Source organism: Cygnus olor, chromosome 2 (assembly GCF_009769625.2).
Source record: "Cygnus olor isolate bCygOlo1 chromosome 2, bCygOlo1.pri.v2, whole genome shotgun sequence".
NCBI classification, from domain to species: domain Eukaryota; kingdom Metazoa; phylum Chordata; class Aves; order Anseriformes; family Anatidae; genus Cygnus; species Cygnus olor.
The window spans coordinates 26,613,026-26,632,993 of NC_049170.1; the positions used below are offsets into that span (position 1 = coordinate 26,613,026).

Genomic DNA, 19,968 nt, shown 5'->3' on the forward strand with positions numbered 1-19,968 from the left:
AATATGGCTCCAGCATTGCTGGATTTCTTGATCAGCTCTAGATAGAATAGTCAACTGATGAAATACAACGTGTCGAATGCTTTGCTTGCCATGAATTCATTGGCATGTAAGCACACTGTGTTTCCTCAGATCACTATGACAACCTCTTTTCAGGCTGGCTTGTGGCATCCCCAGTTAACACACGGAAACTTTGCAGCTTTGAGTTGTGTTACAGCTGAAGGGACGTGGGAGCTGAATCCAGTGAGATCTTTCTTTCTGTAAAAAAAAAAAAAAAAAAAAAAAGTCTACGCTGGGATGCCTTCCTAAGTGAAAGACTATGAGGTAGCATGATCCAGATTATTTGATACCCATTTTCATGTGGTTCTGTTGACTTGATGCCCTCATCTGTACCTGAGACCTCCTGCAAGCTGTCTTTGCACTGTTTGGGGAGAAAAGGTAGGATTTTGCTTTACGGGCAGCCTGTTGTACTGCACTTCAAAGCATCCATTTTCCAAATTGGAAAGATAGAAAGTAGCCACAGAAATGATTTTCATGGTGAATCAGAACTGTAAAGTGGAGAGAGGGAAGTGAATGCCAGTGCCTGGTTGTGGTGCAGTTTTATCTTGTCTTGCATCCCAAGTGCCGAATGCAGTCTGCCTGTTTGCATCGTCCAAAGCTCCTCAGCTCTGATGAGCTTGAACACCACACAGAAAAGCTGTGAAAATGCCTGGTCCTCAGAGCTGCAGTGGGTTTTCTGACCCTAGCAATCTGGGACTTGTTGGGATTGGGACTGGTTTTTATGTTTTGTAAATCAGGGTCTCAAGACCCAAGTTCTCAAAAGACCTTCAAGTGTTCACCTGAGAATCCAACTCAGAGGGCTTTTCTGTGTCAAACAGGTGTCTGCAGGTGGGAATGGCTCTCTGAGTGCACCAACTGCTTGATTTCAAGTAGGGGATTTTTGATACCTGCCTCGGGAAGGTCTATGCCGGGGAGGCTGGAGAGGGGCCAAGAGGAAGGAAGAGGCCTTCCTCTGGGGGGGCTGGAGCCTTTGAAGCATGGCCCCCAGCAGAAAGAGGGGCGGGAGCAGCTGGAGCCACTCTGCAAGGTTGTGGAGAGGAGGCAGGGGCAGGCTGCGGGCCGAGGGGCAGCAGGGCCAGGAGCAGGGCGCCCACCAGGCCGCTGGGGGGGAGCTGGCTGAGGGGTTTGACAGCTCGTCTGACTGAAGGAGGCTGAGCAGCCTCCAAAGCTGCCCGGGGCAGGCAGCAGCTGAAGTATGTGGCCAGGAACCAGGAGACCAGCGTTTTATTCCGTCATCTGCAGCTGTTTCAAGAGCGGCTTTGGGCACCTTGGTTTCCCTGCTACCGAAAGGTGTTGCTCACTAACATGCCTTGGTATCCCTGAAACTGAGATATCAGAAAAGAGTAACCTCTGCACTCCCAGTGTGGTAGCAGAGAAAGGGTGAAATTAAAACATGGCAAGTTCACAACTGTCAGAGGGAATTCCTTTTTCACATAGGCTGATGCAAATCAGGGCTAACACCGATGACTAAGGTGAAGTGGCGTCAGTGGGAAGCTGAATTAAGCAGGGTCTGCTTGGTGCCTATAAAAGTAATAAGCACACACTCGTAGCACCCTGACCCAGCCGTTCTTCTGTAGCTTAATTTTATAATAAAAAGACTTTTTGCCTGCCTTTTTAAAGACAAATGGTGAAATGAACCTTTGCTCATGTAAAATGCATTTGCCACATGACTAATAGTTATTTTTAAAGTGCTGAGCAAAGTGTATACATGTGTGTGTCAGGGAGGCAAAGAGAGGGAGGTTTTGTATATTTGCTGTGGTAATTGTTTATGAATATAGTTATTTTTTCCAATTATCCTTGTAATACATCAGCATTCTTGTCTCCATTTCTCTCTGTTGAGGTTTGTGTATAAATGCAGAGATCTGCGCTCTCAGATGTCTCAGTTACAGAGGTAAATGCTACATTTTAAGCATTTACTTTTATTTGTAAAGTGCTATAGAACAGAGAAAGTGAGAGAGATTTGTGGAAAAGTTGTAGTTAAAAGGTAAGCCATGGTCATACAAACAACTCTATGGCCATACAGCTAATTTCAGGGTATTGGACCAAAATGTTACCTCATGTCCAAAAAACAGAGAAGAGAGAAGCTCTTAAAGGCCTCCCAGTCAAAGAGCCCATATTGATGCTTAGAGGAGAAGTTAAGCTGAGAGTCAGCTGGAGAATTTTACCTAACATTTATTAGTGTAGCCAAGAAACTGACCGAGACACAATATGGAAGTGGAGAATTAATTTATTCCACAATGGCAAGATTTTATAACCTTGCTCAAACATGATGCATGATGGAAAATAGGAGAGGTGGCCTGTGGAGTATAATGTCATTAGCACTTGGGGTAAATGAGTCTGTGAAGTCCTAGCCCCTGTGTGTCAGCAGTAAAAATCCCACAGGCCTCGCTTGGTCTGCAGTGTAGTTAATGTTTTAAGTACCTAGTGCCCAGCTGAGGCAACGGTCTGGGACTGACCTCCGAATCAGGCACCGTGCAAATGCCAGATACATCATCTGCGTGTGTGTAATATGAAAGCGGCTTTTGTTTTACAATTGCTGCTAGTGCCATAGGTTGTGGGGACTGGTTTTCATTAACATACTTGGGCTTTTGTGCTTTAACACTATTACATGATCTGAGGGTTTGAAAATGACTTGAGCAGGCCCAATCCACAAAGTCTGCCACGTGTCTGGGTGCCCTTTCCCAGGACAGGAATCGTTTCGCGTTGCTGGCATGGCGCGACTTCTTCCAGCAGCGCTGTGGGGAACAACCTCTTACAGGTTTCAGAGGATGTGGAAACCTGCATGATTTAGCAAACCCCTCTTCTTCCACGCAAATGAAGTGTCTCGATGGCTTTTTTCCTCACAGATAGCACTATTGGAGTTATACTCCAGCAGCATATTTTAAATGTATGCTGTTTGGTTTTTGAGCTAGCGGTCTGTAAATGCTGCTGTAAGGCTTCTGCTGTTCCACCATTATTTCATGTTGGCATTTTTATTTGAAGGCCCAACCATGGCCAAGAAAAGGAAACTTCTGTACTTTTCTTTTTGTGCTACATCTTCCAACTGGAATATTTTCAAGCACAATAGAATTGAACATGAGCTTTGGGGAGGGAGGAAGAGGAGAAAAGGGAATCGGCTGGAAGAGATGATGGCTCCAGTGGGGCTCTCTGCAGTTTAGTTCTCTGGGGACTGAAAAATGCTTTCAACCAGTGTGATGTTGCAACAGTCCAAAAGAGGAGAGAAAAATCCATGTCTGGTCTAGACCGACCAGAAACTAAAAACAAGGGACACTTTGAATTCTGAGACTCTCACCACAACTGAAAACTGTGTGCAGGCCAAGTAACTGGAAAATCAGTTTCTTGGGTTAGAGAAATGCTTCCCTGAAGAATCACAGGCAGCTTTCCATTTTAATTAGTAAAGCAATGATTACATTCTGAAGCATTGATTTTAATACTTGAACCAGTGCAAAGGTTTGCAATCAGGGCTGTGAAGAGATTTGAATAGTTTAATATGGAGCTTTGTGAAATGCTACAGTAAAAGAAATTTTTCTGTGACATTCTCTTGCCATTTGGCTGTGATAGTCTATCATTTGTCACAAAATGGAAAAATAAGATCTGTCTTCATAACGTACCAAAAAGAAATCTGACTGCAAACACAAGTCAGGAAGAGGCATAGGAACTGGAGCTGAGTGGTGAAACCCTAGATCAGGAGATGATTATGAGAAATCATATACCAGGAGACCTGAGAATCCCCCAACCAGGAGTAATTGAACGCAGTAATTGTTAAGGAGAGCCTTAAAAAGAAATGTTGAGTAAAAATTGCTTATGGGGTACTTTAAGTGTTTTAAGAGGGAAGTGTAGTAAATTTCAGGACAAATTTTTAAGTGGCAACCATACAGACATGGCCTATGCTGTAGGCAAAATAAATTTTCTGAAGTAAATTACTCCTCTCAGTCAGTCTGGCTATGGTGTTTGTTTTCTGGGTGAAATGCATATTTTCTTCATTGCGCTGGTACAGGGATGGCTGAAGCCTGAGAGGAGGACTCTAGGGATCTGATTGTAATGCCCAGCAGTATCACCTGCTCCTTATAGGATAATGGGTAAACCTTTCCACAGATTTGCATTGCAGAACAAGGGATGGGATCAGAAAACTCTTTTGGGATGTGGTAGACTGATATGTAACTAGTATTTCACTTTGTAAGAAACAAGAAAACAGTTTTGTCTCTCAGTCCTGCACTTTTAAAACTGGTATATTATGACTAGTCTGCTCACTGTGGAAAATGTTAGGCTAAATGCATTAATTCCAGGGAAAAGCGTCCTGCAATCTTCTGGATTACAGTGGTATACAAGTGCCCAACATTATCTATATTGTTTCGTGGTTAAATTCTAATACAATATTTTCTTCAAGAAGATTCATTCAATATACTTCAGTCTGTTAAAAGTAACGTGAGTCATACAGCTTGTATTTCGTCTGTATGTGTAGCCTCTCTTTTTGTGTTACAAAAAAGTAACACAGCACTTCGAGATAAAAGAAAAAAATCGAGGGAGTTTGAAGATGCCAACCAGTCTGTTTTTTGTAGTGCTGTGATTTATTCTTGCTCTTGCAGAATTGCAGTCAAAAAAGATACAGACAGACCATTTATTCTGGTCAATTTAAAACAGTGTAAATGGAAAGTGGAGGAAGAGTCTCACATGCTTCTGCTCAAGTCCTTTAGGTGCCATGACCATACAGGAGTTCCAGACATTCATTCATCCACTTTTGCTCTTTCTTTTCCTAATGTTTTCTTTTTATATGGCAGATATTAATGCTATTAGAAAGCATGACTCTCTGTCCATGAACTCTGTCATGTCCATGAACAAGGACAAGATGATGTGTTGGGAATGTGTCGTATCAGAGATGGGGAACTTTGGAAGAATAACATGGAGCTTTTAATGTTCCTTTTATGCACTTAAGTTTCTTTCTGGGAATTGGGCAGAGATACCTTGTATGCATATAATTTTTGCATGCAAATATGCTTGCAAGCTCAGACTCACATGAAATTCTAATCTGAAATTTGTTGCCTGTTGCACAGAGCTTAGGCTAAGATCTGTTCACCTCTGTTTTTTTCAGTATTCAGCAGTAAGTAATCTTCCCTGCCTTGGCTAGCTGAAATATATTTTAGGAGGCAGCTGTCTATTGCCAAGAAGAGCCTGCATGCGAGAATATTTCCATCTGGTATGACTAACATGTGCCCAGTGTACGTCCAGTCTCACATCCCACTCTGCAAACAAAATCCACTGATGAATTAATTCTCTTCTTGCTTCAAAGGGCAGTCAAAAGATGAAAGTGAAAAACTGGACATGTTTCAAAAAATTACATTATATGAAAAATAGGCCATTCAGCCAGATCGCAAATCATAGATTTTCAAAAATGTGAAATGTCAAGCAGTCCTATTTTAAAAAGTATGTTTCCTTGCTTGTTGCATATTTTGCTAGTGATGGAAAAAATGTATTCAATAAGGAAAGATAGTGTTTTAACTTTTTATCAAGATAATGCCAACAATATCTGAATTGTTTGATCCAGGCTTATGTCAATATAAACATGATGCATTTGTCCTCGCTTAGTTTGTAATTCTTTCATATCTGAAACAACAAAATTAATCTGAACAGCTGTAAATATAAAAGTGATGCAACAGTTTCTGGTATTTAACAGTTTTAAAATCAAGTCTGCTTCTTGTGAAGACACTTGATTTTATTGAATTTCATATGCATAGCTGAATGTTCACATGCACTAAGGGAATTTCAATGCCAATATAAAACCCCATAAAACAACCTGCTGACTTCTCATATATCCATGACTTAGACAATAAAATATATAATTGTGATGCTAATTGAGTTGCTATTTTAAAGATGTGCCTTTAATAAAGGTATTGTTTGTACCTACCCAAAATTAAAAACAGAGCTGTCAGTCTAATTCGATATAGCCATCAATACTCAAAACAATGCACAGAAGCTGCAACTTCTTAGCTAGTCTTAGAGGTGCACATCTGAGGAGGTGTAAATCCTCCACCCAAGAAGAATGCACAGCATGCTGCCTGACGTTTCACTGGTGGTACATATATTAATAGAGCAGACGCCTATAATTACATAAATCCTCAAGGAAAAAAGAAAAAAAGGCTGTTTAGTAAGCTATTTGAGCAGTACCAGTGCTAACTGCCTAAAACTGGTAATCCAAAACTCAGACAACCAACAAAGATAAAATGTTCACCCCAGCAAAACAGTATTCATCTCAAGAATTAATCCCCGAAGCCAATGTCATGTGAAGTCCTCTCAGATGTAGTTATTGTATTCTAGTTTGTCCTGAATGTGCCCAGTATTTTTATACGGGGTCTGTCTTCCTAAAATCATCTGTGTTCTTTGTGAGTATTTGGTCCAATTCAGCACATCTGGGCTTTTCCGCTGCAGGTGCCAGCAGATTAGCCACGTGTTTGCAGGGCTTCCCCCTCCATTTACTGGGATTTCAAAATGGTGATCCATTCTTGCAGAGCCCAAAGCAAAGGCCAGGCTCATTGGAGCTAGCAGTTGGGCAACATTTGAAAATAAGTAGTTTACATGCAGATTAAACAAAAACAGGTTTGGAGGGAGTGGTCATACTTTTTTATTAGAGCCGTTTCTATAGTTGGAAAAAAAAGGCAAGTTTTTAGACACGTGAGACCACCTTCTGGTCTGGAACAGAAGCAGGAATGTTCAAAGCTAAATAGAAGCTGAGAACAATTGCTCTGCTTTTATTTCATCATGTTAAACAAAGCACTGTTTGGACTAATTGGCCACCTCCTAGAGCCCAGAGAGTCATCAGTCTCTGAGTTAGGAAGAAACGGTACTTGGTCCAGCTCTGTCAGTCTGCATTAATCCCACATACGGCTCCGCCAGCTTCAGCAGACAAACATCTTGTTTCACATATGCGTTTAACGATCATTTCCATCGAGAAACGGTTTATTTACAGTGAAAGGCAGGGTGGCCTTAGTGGGCAGGACTCTAGGCTGAAACTCTGAAGTCAACCCTCACTCTTCACCTAGCTGCTGGTCTGCTGAGTGATCTCCAGTGAGTGGGGCTATGCGTCAGCTTCTGCGTGGTAAATGGGAAAATAAAACTGGCCTCCTTGCAAAGTCCTTTGAGATCTACAAAGAAGTGTTACACAGCGGCCATACACTTCATTACTAGCTCTTTTTCATGTGGTTCCTTTAATAGACATTTGGGTTCTGATTTAGATCGTCTGAGCAGGGTGTAACACTCCTGGTGTTAGCGTGAGTCTGTGTTTGCCAAATGTGACTAGGAGACTCCTACTGCTATGTAATCAGCTGAAAAGTTATTTCTCTAAACTTCCCATTGTCGGAAATGCTCTTAAACAGGGAAAGGCGATTTGTGTTCAGGAGCTGCAGAGCTGTCTTCACCTCCCTGCATAATTTCTGCTATGGCATATCCTATCCGAACAGGCATATGTGGAAACAACTAGCCATGTAGACACTTACAGACTCTCCAGTAAACGTACAATTAATGTTATCTTTTTCTCATTGAAGTAAATCACAGGAAAATGAATGCCAAAGCATTTCACAGTATTCTATAATCTACGCACAGTCAAATGTACATGCGCATAACCATCTTTATGCGCAGTGGCAAATGTATGTACTATGAACATCTACAAGTGTGTATGCATCAACATTAAATACTGCGTGATATCCAAAATAAAACTATGGCAAATAAACATTCATGTTGCAAAGCCAAGCTACATTGGATATTCCAGAATACAGGTTTCCTGGGCATCCTTAATTAGCCATTTAGAATATGTATGATGATACAGTTTTAATTACATGATATCATGTGGGTTTTTTGTTCCTTAACAGATTCTTTTATCAGCCAGTTAATGGGGAGTCAACTTTTTAACCCTTCTGGTTTTTCTGACCTCGGATCTCATTTCAAAGCATCACACTGAACACAGAAAATATTGATCGCCTTCCAAGCTTTTGTTTCCCTGGTGCGCTGAAGCACAGGGAAAGAAAGGACAAAAATGTCCACATAAAAACAAGTAGTCAAAGCTGCATGCGAGAGATCTGGGAGCTTTCGATGCGCAGCGTTTCCATAGCGCTCTCCACTGAAAGCAGAGGCCCAGTTGACTTCAGCTCTCAGTACTTCTGCATTTCAGGCCCCACGTGTCTCTTGTTGAGCACCCAGAAAATGAGGCCAAGCACTCAAGAGGGAGGAAATTCCAGAGTGAGGTCATCATGCCTCCACGTGCGGAGGGGAGGGAGGTAATCGTGCCCAGGCAATCCAAATTCTGGCATTTGCTAACATTTTAGCATTTGGCTCATGACCATATCATTCTTTTTGCTGAATTTTTCTTTGTGTGTGTATACGTTTCTCTGTAAATACATGAGGACATCTGAACTGTATCAAACCTGCTACAAGCTCTTGCACTGCCTTTCTGGTAAAACTAATATATTGGTGTGTGTGCTCCTGGAAAAAACGGCATGGCATGTGCTATAATAACCTTTAATTATTTTTCCTGCTGCAATTAGATCTAGAAAAATCTCGGGAAACTTGGTTTTGATTGTTCCCAGAAGGGGAAAGAAGGGAGGTAAAGAAGATCTACCTTAATAGGTGCTGAAGTATCAGTACAGCCCCCTGCTCCAGCTGCGCCACAGCCATTCAGTGCTTCTCTGCTTTAGAGGCAGGAACTGGCAATCAAGTTGCCTCCCCAAACCAGGGGGATCAAGGACTTGTAGGGAACAGTGATAAATTTGCTTCATTTCATTCTGAATACCTTATACTAAATCTAAAGTTTTACATTTGCAATGTTATCCTTGTGCCTTAGCAAATTACGAGTCAGGCATTGACAAGCATAACGTGCTGCTTTAAAAAAATCACAGTATTTTCAGTTAAATATTTTTTTTTGTTTGCTTTCTGCGAGTTTTCCTAAACCATTCACCTTTTGAAACTTCCCTGTGCAAGCAGACAGGTTGGAAACAGGTTAAAAATGGAAGCTGAAATCCGTACATAAACCGCTGGCTCCAAGAGCTGGTGCTCGAGGGAATGAAAACTTGTAAGGCGAGACTCACAAAACTCTTGTGGGAGTTGGCTTCATTAGGCACCTACCAGAAGCGTGTCTGTGTGCATATATCTGTACACCGTTGCGATCCTATCTGCGGGTGCATGCATATCTGAGGTTAGCAGAGTATTCCCTGCCTACCCTGCCGGTCACTCCTCTTTCTTCTCACACTTCTCATCTGCTCTTGGGGAGTGTCCGTCTCCTTTCTGCATCCCCGTCCCCGCTAGTGCCACAGGCTGAGGGCAGAGGGACCTTTTTTACCCCTCCCCTGTGTGCACACCAGGCAGCTTCTCTCACTCTCTGCTGACCGTGTCGGATGCTGCCTGCCTTTCAGCCAGTGGACAGAGCAATGTGTGTACTCTGCCAAACTGAAATGCCCCGGCTTGCTGTCTGAAAGCTCTTTCAGTGAATATATAGGGTACCTAGGGAAATGTGATTGCCAAGTGAGGCATCAAAGTGAGTGCATATCGTACCTTTCCCCCTTTTCTGAGCTTTCCCTCTTTTCCTCACTAGCAGCAGGGGAGTGATGGCATATCTTATGCCAAGATTTCGTCATTTTCCCAAGAGGGAAGAGCACGCTGTCCGCGCTGAGACACTTCCTTAGCTTTGTGGCTAAGCCATGCTTTGCAGCTGAGATGTCAGCTAGCAACCAGTGCTCTGTGGGCTTCTGGGAGGAGTCCTGGGGTAGGCAAAGCGGTGGGAATAGTATGGTGCCTATTAGGTTATTGAAAACAAAATGCAGCTGTGTGTTGCTGTTGGCTGAATGCAACCTGTCAGCACCAGCGTCCCCCCAAGAAGCTGGGACCGATCATAGCCAGCCTTCGCAGAAGGTGCCAGTAGCCAAGCGGCTTGAGGAGCATGACATGTTGCCCCCTCCCTGCTCCCAGGCCTACTGTTAATGGGGTGGTGTTAGAGCAGTCAGCGTGCCTGGAGAAGTGCCATGTCCCGAGGAACCATATGGTGACAGGCAGATTGCTCAGGGAGCCCCCAGAGGACCCACAGAAGTTTTGCTGATGGCTGAGTGCCCCAGGCCAGGAGAACATCATTCCCTCGTGTGGCAGACTCACCCTGGGCACCATGTGCTTGCTGTGCTGTGATGCTATGTCTTTGCTCCACAACCATTCCGAAATAGTCCCTGCATAGCCCATAGGCTTATTTATCCTAATTGTTAATTACTGTAACTCCCTCTTTTGGGATCACCTCTATTTTCAGTCTTAATAGCTCACTGAACCTAGAAGACTGTGCATTTCTCCCCTCTCATGAGTGTGAATGGGTCAAGTGCAGGCTGTGGGCTCTGGAGAATGAATCTCGTTGCTCTAGCTGGGAACAAGTAAGGAGATTTAGCTAGATTCTGAGATATTTTGGTTCATCGCTCTGTCTTTCCAGCTCTACTGCGTTATGTTTTGGTCTGGACAATCAGAACCCTTGTAACTTCAAACAGACGGAAAGAAAGGAATGAATAGTTTGCCCTTCTGAACAAAATGACAACATGTGAATGTGGGGAGAAAGGCAAAGGGAGAGAGGCATTTGCATAGGTCAGGAAAGGTCATTAAAACATCTGGCAGTGGTAACTGACATGTGTCAAATTTTAGTGTTCATTAAATTCATATTAATGCAAGAATGGTTCTTAGGCTCCAAATGCTGCTTTTGGTTGCTGTGTTCCCCCGGTTGCCACTGATGACTTTTCAGAACTGTACCATGCCTGTTTGCTTGCTAGTGGCATCTGACCTAAGGTCAGATCTCTATTTAACCCCTTCCTGTAGGTCAAAAGACAAATTAATCTGGTGAGAATTGAATTGGAAATGAGGTGTCTGGATAACAGGTGTCCCAACTGTGGAATAGCTGCCAGGCTGAAACGTGTTTGCATCTGTTCTTATGCCATCCAAGAAGTCATCTCTGAGGTCAAGGGGATATTCAGATGACATCTGAGATGGGAAGTTGCCACAGGGAGCACAAGGGGCAGGTGCCTTGTGTTAGCAGATTATCTTGCAGTCTTGGGGAATATTTCTGAGAGGGGCACTTTGAGTATAAAGTAGGTATGTTCATTTACTGTGCTTTAGCTATGTTTGCTAACTGATTATAATTGTAAAGAACATACATTGTTTCCCTTTTACCTTAAAGAGGAGAATCTCACAGTTCCTTGTCTTCCTTTTTCTAGAGGATGAAGATGATGAAGAGATGGTGGAGCCAAAAGCACAAGATGACTTGGAGACAGAAAATCAAGATCAGAAGCAGGAAGTGAAAGAAGGTACTTGAATAAACAAAAAGAATTGTTACAACATTAAAGGGCTCGATCCTACAAATAGTTATTCTCATAGGTAGTGTCCATTATAGAGAACACTGCAAAATTGAAATGGTCACAAGTTCTGTTGATTCAGAACCACACAAATGGCATAAAAGCAAAAAATTGTATCCCACTGACCCAGCACAAGACCTCAGCTGTTTAGAGGAAGCAACTCGTCCTCATAATTTCAGATCCAAAATAGAGATTCCTGGATTCCAGGGCAGGTGCTTACATGTCCTCTGGTTTAAATAGCCTACTTAAGTGAAAGATTTAAAATGTGAATTCCGGGCATTCCAGCAGCTCCACAGACTTGGTTGACCTTCAGAGGTACTCACTTAGAGCCCGTAACTGTCTGTCCGCTCGAGAGGGGCAAAATTACACCTAGTGGGGGCCAGGAATCTGCCAGAAGAAAACCATTTAACTGGGAAATGTAGACTATCACAATCAAAGCTTTTTTTGTGGGAGCTGCTCCAGGGAACTTAAGGTCAAAATGGAAGCCATGCAGTTCCATCTTTTCTATATCTTTGGACTGAGACAGTCTCCATTGTTACAAGGGACAGAAATTCAGGTTACAGCTTCTTTCTGGTACAGGCTTGTGTCAAAGTGGTGCATGCCAGCACTGGACACACTAGATGTTCTGGGTGTCTCTCATTTGCTTCTCTTGGATCCATTCTATCTTTCCTAATTAGAAGAGGGATGTAAAGTTTGGTCTTCCTCATTTGGGAATTTACTGGAGTATTGGCAGCATCACTTTACATGGTCAACACCTTTTATCAGCAAATAACATCAGCAAAAAATATCAGCAAATTCAGTGTGAGAGCAGATGAGTTTCTTGTCCAACATTTCTTAGCTTTTTATTGCCAGGATTTTTCACTATGCTGCTTACCCTCTTGAAAGATAACTTACTTGCTTAGGTAGGGCCTAAGTCACTTCTTGCTATGGTGAGCATTTTCAGGATGATTCTGTGACCTTGGCTTTGTTTTTCACAAGATAGTCTCAGTATGGCAAAAATATAGAGTTGGTTTACAGAGAAGCCCATGAAATCATTGTTTGTGAATAAGCAGTGGATACTTCTTTCTCATCCAGGGGAGTCTGTCATGATTTACATCGGTGTCAGAGAAATCGGAGTCTGGTGTATAGTGACCACGTTTCACTGTCCTCACACGCTGATGTGAGTTACAGTACTAGCCATACTGTTTTGATTATAAATTGATCTTTCTTCCCTTTTAAAAGCATCATGGAAATCATCCATGCCTAAACCCTGCAGCGCTCATTGCTCATTTGTGTCTCACAGAAATACAGAGTGGAGAGCTCACTCCTTCATCCTGCTGCTGCACCCACTGCTCTCAGTCACCGCTGCTGCGGGCAGAAGGGAGCAATGAGGACAGCAGGAACAGGCATCACAGAAGATGCCTGAGAAGATTGCAGAGCTGAAGACATGAGCGAGTGACATGGCAGCGCAGAAAATCTTACTTTTTCCAAAAATTAGTTTTCCTTCCAAAACAGTGGGGGCAGTTTATATATGGGTTCTAGCAGTCACTGGCCTAGCACAGTACCTCTTCTCTTAATAACAACAGGAAGCTATAAATGCTGATACCTCTGCACTTACACACTGTCCTGAGTTGCTCATGTCCCTGTAGTATTCAGCTAATAGTTGATCCCATCCCCATTTATTGCCACATAAAAATAATGCTAGTGCTTATAGCTGGGGAGAAAGCACAAACTCCTGTAGGAAGAAAAGAAGAAAAAAGCTAAATGCATTACTGCTTTGTTTTCCTTTTTCATGGGCTTTCAAGTGAATGTTTTAAATATTTTGCTGACCAAGCACCATCTCCAACATCTTCTATTTCTTCGCTGTGTTTTAGTCTAGAGGAAGTGCTTTCCTTCCCTGCCTGGCAGACCACAGGAACAGTAGCTGAACAGGGTTAGTTTAGCACTAGTCCCTGACATACAAACTGCAGAAAGCAAAAGCAAGGCACAGCTTGTTTGAGCAGAACCGGCTTTGTGAGGTGCTAACACTTGACTGGGTTCAAGGAAGAAGAAAGGATGTTCATTCACTGATAGAAAGTGAACTAGACCTGCAGTACATGTCATGACAGAGATTAAATAGTGGCATGCTGATGACTAGTATTAAATGCTGTGAATCAAATGAAGCAATTGTCCCCAAATTGACAGTGATCGGAGTCCCATTTTTAGCGTTTAGTGTAGCTCTCTCCCTGTTGGCTTCAGCCCTTTCACCAATAAAATCCTGTTTTCCTCTCTGTTGTAATCACCCTTCTCATGTTCTGAGCAACATTCAGAGTTTGAAGCCATCGTTTGTGTTTCATGGAAGTGATTAAAACCATGTTACAAGTCAAACAGGAGTTTAGAAGAACATTTCCTGTCGGTCCTGCACTCTGTGTGCCTACTCAGAATTAATAGCTTTTCTGCAAATTAGCACATAATGGGTTAAAAGCATGTTTATGTTGGCATTAAGTACTCTGGCTTCTTTTTCTCTGCAAGGCAAGACAATATTTTGCAAACTTTTTAAAGAATCTCTAATAGATATTATAGTGGCGCCATTCACACTGCTATATAGTAGTTAAGGCTGTGTCAGCACTTCCATTATGAATCCTGTTTTTCAGGGATTTATAACCCAGCCGTAAAAATTTGCTCTGGGCTGAAATTTGGTTTCAGCTCAGGGAGCACATTTTTAACAGATTAAAAAAAATCAGCATGGCCTTTTTTGAGTTATAGGAGTGTAAAAAGAAAAAAAAAAAAGAAAAAAAAAAACAACCATGGGAGGGAGAAGTGTTGGGAGAGAGAGGCAGACAATTCTTTCATGAAAATAACTCAAAAATAGGTCAGGATGAAAAACAAAGATCGTTCCCTCTCTCTCTTCCCAAGACAACAGGACAGGAGTGCTCTATTTTTATAATGGTATTTTAAGAGGAAATGTGATTTTTTTTTTTCCCCTCTCTGTGGTTTATAGGTAGTCCCATTTAATTCTACAGACGTTTATTGCACGCTTAATTTCCTCGTCTTCCCCCTGTGTGCCCCGGCACTGCTCTGCTGGGCTGGGAGGGATCGCGCGGCCGCTGGTAGGGCATGGCCTGGTGCTGGCCTTGTCCCAGTGTCACCATGAGGCACACAGTGCTCCTGCAATGGGGCAGCCTGCCTGGCACGACCCCATGGGGCAGCATTTTGCCACCCTGCAGGCACAGGGGCAGCAAGCCCTGCAGAGTGTTTCTGGAGCAGGAGGTGAAGGCCTGGCAGGCCAGCTGCTGAAAACTTGGTCCCCCGCCGCGTTTCTTCCCAGTGGCGGCCCGCTGTCACCCATGTCTCAGGCTCACGGTCTTCCCGCTGTGCTGGGAAGAGCCAAGTGTGGGATACCTGCTGGTGAACCGCGCTGGGCCCTGCCCATTCCCAGCAGCTCCTGACCACGTAAACAAGAGACTGGTCCCGAATCATGGCATCGGGTGGGATGGGGCTTTCCACCGCCAGAGAGCTCTGGAGCTCCACCTTAGGCGCCTCTTTGTGTCAGTAGAAACCACATGAACAGCGGGACGGGCTGGGTCTTGAAAGTGGGTCTCAGCCTGCAGTTATCTGAAGCCGTAGATATATCCACAGAAACTCGCTTGTGATGGGGGAGGCTGGGATCCGCCGCTTCAAAGGCCCGCCATGCCCTCCCTGGACGTGTGCACGGAGTTTGTGTGGCCATGCTGCAGGTGGGGGAGATGGCTGCGATCTCGCAAGCATCAGTAAGGGAGAAACAAGGCAGGTGGCTGGTTTTGCCCCTGAAGTCTTGCTGGGGTTTGTAAGACTGCAACGCCACGGTTTCGCTGCTGTCAATGCCACAGCTAGGTCAGGAGTGCCCATCCGTGGTGGTAGCTCAGCTCAGACATGCTCAGGGGATGGTGCTCAGAACACACGGACCCTAGAGAAGCTCATTCAGTGGTAGGAGCCCTGCCTGGCAAAGCTCTGAATTCAAGGCTCCAGCCTCTGCTTTTCCAGCATTGAAAAACTCCTAAATATGCCTTGAAATCTCCCTTTATACGTTCAGAAATTGTGCCACGCAGGGACTTGTGTTGTAAACCTAACACAACCAGGACATGGCATGTATCAAACTAGGACATGGCATATATCAAGCCTGACATGAAAGTGAGAAGCACAAGAAAAACAGGAGGATCACAGGGAGACAGGGACTAAAAGCTGCTGAGAGCCGATTAGCACCTTGCGGTTCTCACGCTGTGCATTTCTGCCGTACTCAGTAGTCAGCACATCTGAAGTTTACGTGGATTTAAATACACACTAAAAGAAATAATGCAGCTCTTAAAAGGGTTTTTACTAATCTCCTTCTGTCTCTCATTATATCTCTGTGCTCATAACAAGGCTGCTTCCTGCTTTACTGTTTTTATTAGTTCACCCTTTCTTTCATTCACTTACTCTTTCTGTTCTTTTTTTTTTTCTTTTTTTGTCTTTAATGCACTTCACATATTTTGTCAGGTTTTTACAATTGCTTAGGCTGCAAGAGAATATTTTTCTATTCTATTGTACTTACTTAAATGAGGGTCTTTCTCTGTTTTTTAAATATCCTTTCGGTTCCCTTGGGAGAAGACTCAAATCCTGGTTTTTTAAATAATTGTGAATTTGATCCAGCACTCCTATCACAACTATTTACGTTGTATTTACTACAGTCCTGCTTCTGTCAGATAAGAACAAGACTGGAGCATTTTTTTTAGCCTAGCTCCTAGCGATCCAAGGAAATGCTTTTGTATCTTTTTTTCTTCTTTTTTCCCTCAAATGTTGAATAAATCTGCTGTTCTCATGTCATGTTTGATCTTTGTTACATATTCTAGGCCTTTTTGTTCATGCACAAGTATGCAATATCTCCTGTTATGGATGTACCTTACATTTCCTTCCCCAGCAGCATCCTCTGTGCACATATAACTTTACAGTGTTTTTATTTTAAATGTAAATTCCATCGCATTTTGTACAATATTATACATTAAAATGAGTACAGGGCTCCTTCAATACATGTGAGTGACCTGGGAGCTCTAGAGGCAGCGGGGCAGCACCCTGCTCGTGGCTAAACTGCAGCGGCTCCATGGCCAGGTGGGATGCCTGGTGGCATTGTTGGGGTCCAGCAGAGCTCGGAGGTCCCATGTGGGCTGCAGCACAGGATCTCTTGCAGCGAGCTGCGCAGGGCCACGGACCGGTCCAGCTCCTCCAGCCAGGAAGCAGAGCACGGGCACGGTAGCTTTATTACGAAGCTGCTGAACATAAACGAGAGTAAAGTATGGGGCTTCCTTTTTGGGAGCTCTCATTGCACTTCAGGCAATAAGCACATAACTTACGGGACTGTAAGCTAAGCATCACACCAGGCTTTGCTAGACGTGGAGGGTTAGATGTGGTTTGTTTGGTTTTTACTTTAGGTAGAGCAGATATTTGAAGGCAATTGCTGTGTTCTTACCTAGAATTTCTGGAGATATTGTCACATCACATAGGTCTCTGTGACAAAACAAAACAAAAAATACTTTGATCAGCTACTTACATTTCTCATAGTTTTCCTTGAACAGAGTCTGTGTCTCTTGAAAGCTGAGATCAAAGTAACTGTAAGCCTCTAGATAGGAAGAGAAATTGCAGAAAATTACATGGATTCTTTTATTTTATTCAAGGTACTGGACAGTCAGGAAAAAGGAACAAGGGGAAAATGGAAGTGGTTCTGCAAGATAAATGGTTAGAAAATCTTCATATTTGAAAGAACAAGCTTGTCTTTTTTTTTTTTTTCTTTTACTTATACTCCATGTATTTGCAGTAGTTACAGAAATGTTTTACACTGGAAAAAGTAATGATGTTAACATTCTTGTAAGAGATTGCCTCAAATAAAACTTCAGAGGCAGACGAATGAAAGAAGAAAATAAGGTTAAAATATGAAGCTTAATATCGCCAGGGGGCATCTGGTGTGTCAGTCAGATGAATGAGGTAAGCTGATTTATGCCCTACAAACTTTAGCCAAGGTGTTTCTGATGCCGAAGAGGGTTTAATAGGCTGCTGGCCTCCCACAGATCATTGCTAACTGCTAGGGAGATTTTGCTGAGGTAGAACTGCAATCATTTGTGTCTCCATTGCTTGTGAACACTCCACGGCTCCCAAGCTGTTTATTTTTTGCCTTTCCCCTTTCTATTGATTTTTGGTTGTATTTTCTTTGCCAATCCAAGTGGGCAAATGACCGAGTAATAAATTTATATTTCCAGGCTGTAGAGAGGATTTGATTTAGCGAATACTTTTTAGCATTTGGAGCAGTTTAAAGTGAGTTTTCCAGTTGCAGTTATTTGCTCCCCTTTTATGCCATTTTGCTGCATTGTCATGCTTGTTGTCTTTGATTCTCGGAAAGTGATGCTTTAGTGGTGACAGTGGGATATTGCCTCATTACAGCCTTCCTTGCCAGATGAGTTCCCTCAGTGCCAATTCCTATTCAGTAGTGGATTCTGCAATAGGTCAACCTGTACTTTTTTGCTAGTCATTCTTTTTTTTTTTTTTCTTTTTTTCACATTTATTGCTTCTGTCTAAAGCACTTAGAGGCAAATTGTGCTCCCGCCTTGGTAATTGTTGCTCTGCTACTCAGGGGGACCACGCAGGGGGACGGAGATTTTCTCTGGATGTGTGGGGCTCCACGGGGCCCCCTAACCTGGTGGCAGGAGGCAGAAGGCCACAGCCATAGGAGATCGTCAGAGGCTAAAGTTTCTAACTTCCAAGCTGCTTTGTCTCCTGAGGGCCAAATTGCTCCTCTACCTTTCGCATTTTTCCTACCCTCTCTGTTTAGACTGGATGAAGTGCAGAGATTTTGTCTATTAGAGCGAAAGCTTTGACCAGGTTAGGCAAACCTAAACGTGGTGATAACAGCCTGTCCCAACCACAGGGAGTGCTCTAAAAGCAAATACCCTGAAAACTGGGGGAGCTGAGTACTGCAGAACTGCTTTACTGTGCCAGTGCTCCTGCCTGTAGTTGCTCCTTTGAATCCGTCCTTGCCCCTGGAGCTGGCAGGGGAGTTGTAGCCAGTTCCTGCCTCTTCAGGCAGCTGTCAGCGCAAAAACCTAGTGTGAGCCACGGGGAAATGGGACGGCAAGCAAGGGCTACATCTCTCCGACACCTGGAGGTAGCTGTGCAGCACAGCACAGCAACTGGGAAATAATTTCGAAGTGCAGCTCTGAGCTGTGTCACCCTGCATTTAATTAAACGTTAAGATACAGCAGGGCTTGGAGTTAAACTTTAATGTATGCTGGGTGTTCTCTGAGGCACTGTGCTGAATTATCCTTTTTGGCTGCTGGTATTTTAACCCAGTATGGCCTAGGGAGACTGCAAGGTTACTTTCAAAAGTAAACACCTCAAATCTGTAGTGCGAGGCCAAATGCGGGAGACCTTTGGTCACCAGTTAAACTCTAAGTACAAGTCTCTGTAATTTTGCAATAAATCTGTCTGTTTACTGAGTGATGTTTGTGTACCTAATTATGAATTTGGAACAGTGTTCCCTGTTAGCATAATTCCTATGATGCCAACAGAGCTCTTCAGGCTGGAAATGTGACACAGCTGCAAGGTTGGCTTGGTGTAACTGCAGAGACACTCATGGCATTTTTTGAAATCTAAATGTTTCTGAAATACAGCTAAAATGATTGTTTAAAATCACAGGTAGGCAAAGGCATAATTGATACACAACTTTGCTACCTTATCAGTATGACCCTGCTAGTGTAATTGAGAACAGTTTTGCAGTATAGAGCAGCATCCCAACTTACCTTCCCATAGTTGCTCACGTTTTAGTTGTAATTTACCACCAGGTCATAAAACTGATGGAGAGGTGAAACTGGTGCATCCTGAATTTTTTCAGATGAAGGGTCATACTGGCAATACCCCTTTGGAATTTCACACATACCCCTCTGTGTATGTGTAAAGGAGCAACTTCATCCTGCCCGGTGCACAGGGATGTGAGCTTCCCTGGCCTGCAGCCTGAGGCAGCTCCCACCCCTCCGGGGCAGCTCTGGCCAAGGCTCGGTGACACTTGTTGCTCTGGTTCTTAGGATTGCTTTGCAAGGAATAAATCTGCCTGGAAGAAAATGGGGTTTGGTCAGTCGCTTTAGATTTTGCTGCCTTAGAGAATATCTTCAGTTATTTACTTCATTGCCTTACAAAAGCTCTAAAGCGAGGACAGAATTTATCAGTGACACCAAGAAGAAACTGGAAGAAGTGAAGGGAGAGATTATGAGAGCCCTTTTAATACAAAGAAGTGCAGTATAAATTGAGAAGATTATTTTATCTTTGGCTCCTCTGACAGGTCCCCTGTTATATAAGTGTTCTGCTTTTTCAAGTTAGGTATTGCCTAAACGTCAGGCAGAGATTTCCTGAAATAGGAACGCTGCGTTTATTTAATCTGGGGCTTTAAGTATTTTCCATTTCAGAATAATAAATACGTGAGATATAGGATCTCTTCTGTGTAAATGCTACATTCTGGGAACATACAGGACTATGTTTAAACATACTGAAAAAATTCTTAGTCATGATTTTAAGAGTAAAGCTTTAATTTTTGTCTTGA

General features: G+C 43.2%; 1 protein-coding gene across 9 annotated transcripts in view; it reads left to right on the forward strand.

Moving 5' to 3' along the window:
* Positions 1-19,968, forward strand: part of DYNC1I1 (dynein cytoplasmic 1 intermediate chain 1) — a 192,323-nt gene that overhangs the window by 89,745 nt on the left and 82,610 nt on the right. For all 9 annotated transcript variants that reach the window (XM_040550237.1, XM_040550236.1, XM_040550241.1 and 6 more), the window contains one exon: positions 11,277-11,366. In XM_040550237.1, coding sequence (XP_040406171.1) covers positions 11,277-11,366 — 90 coding nt within the window. The remainder of the gene's footprint in view (positions 1-11,276; positions 11,367-19,968) is intronic.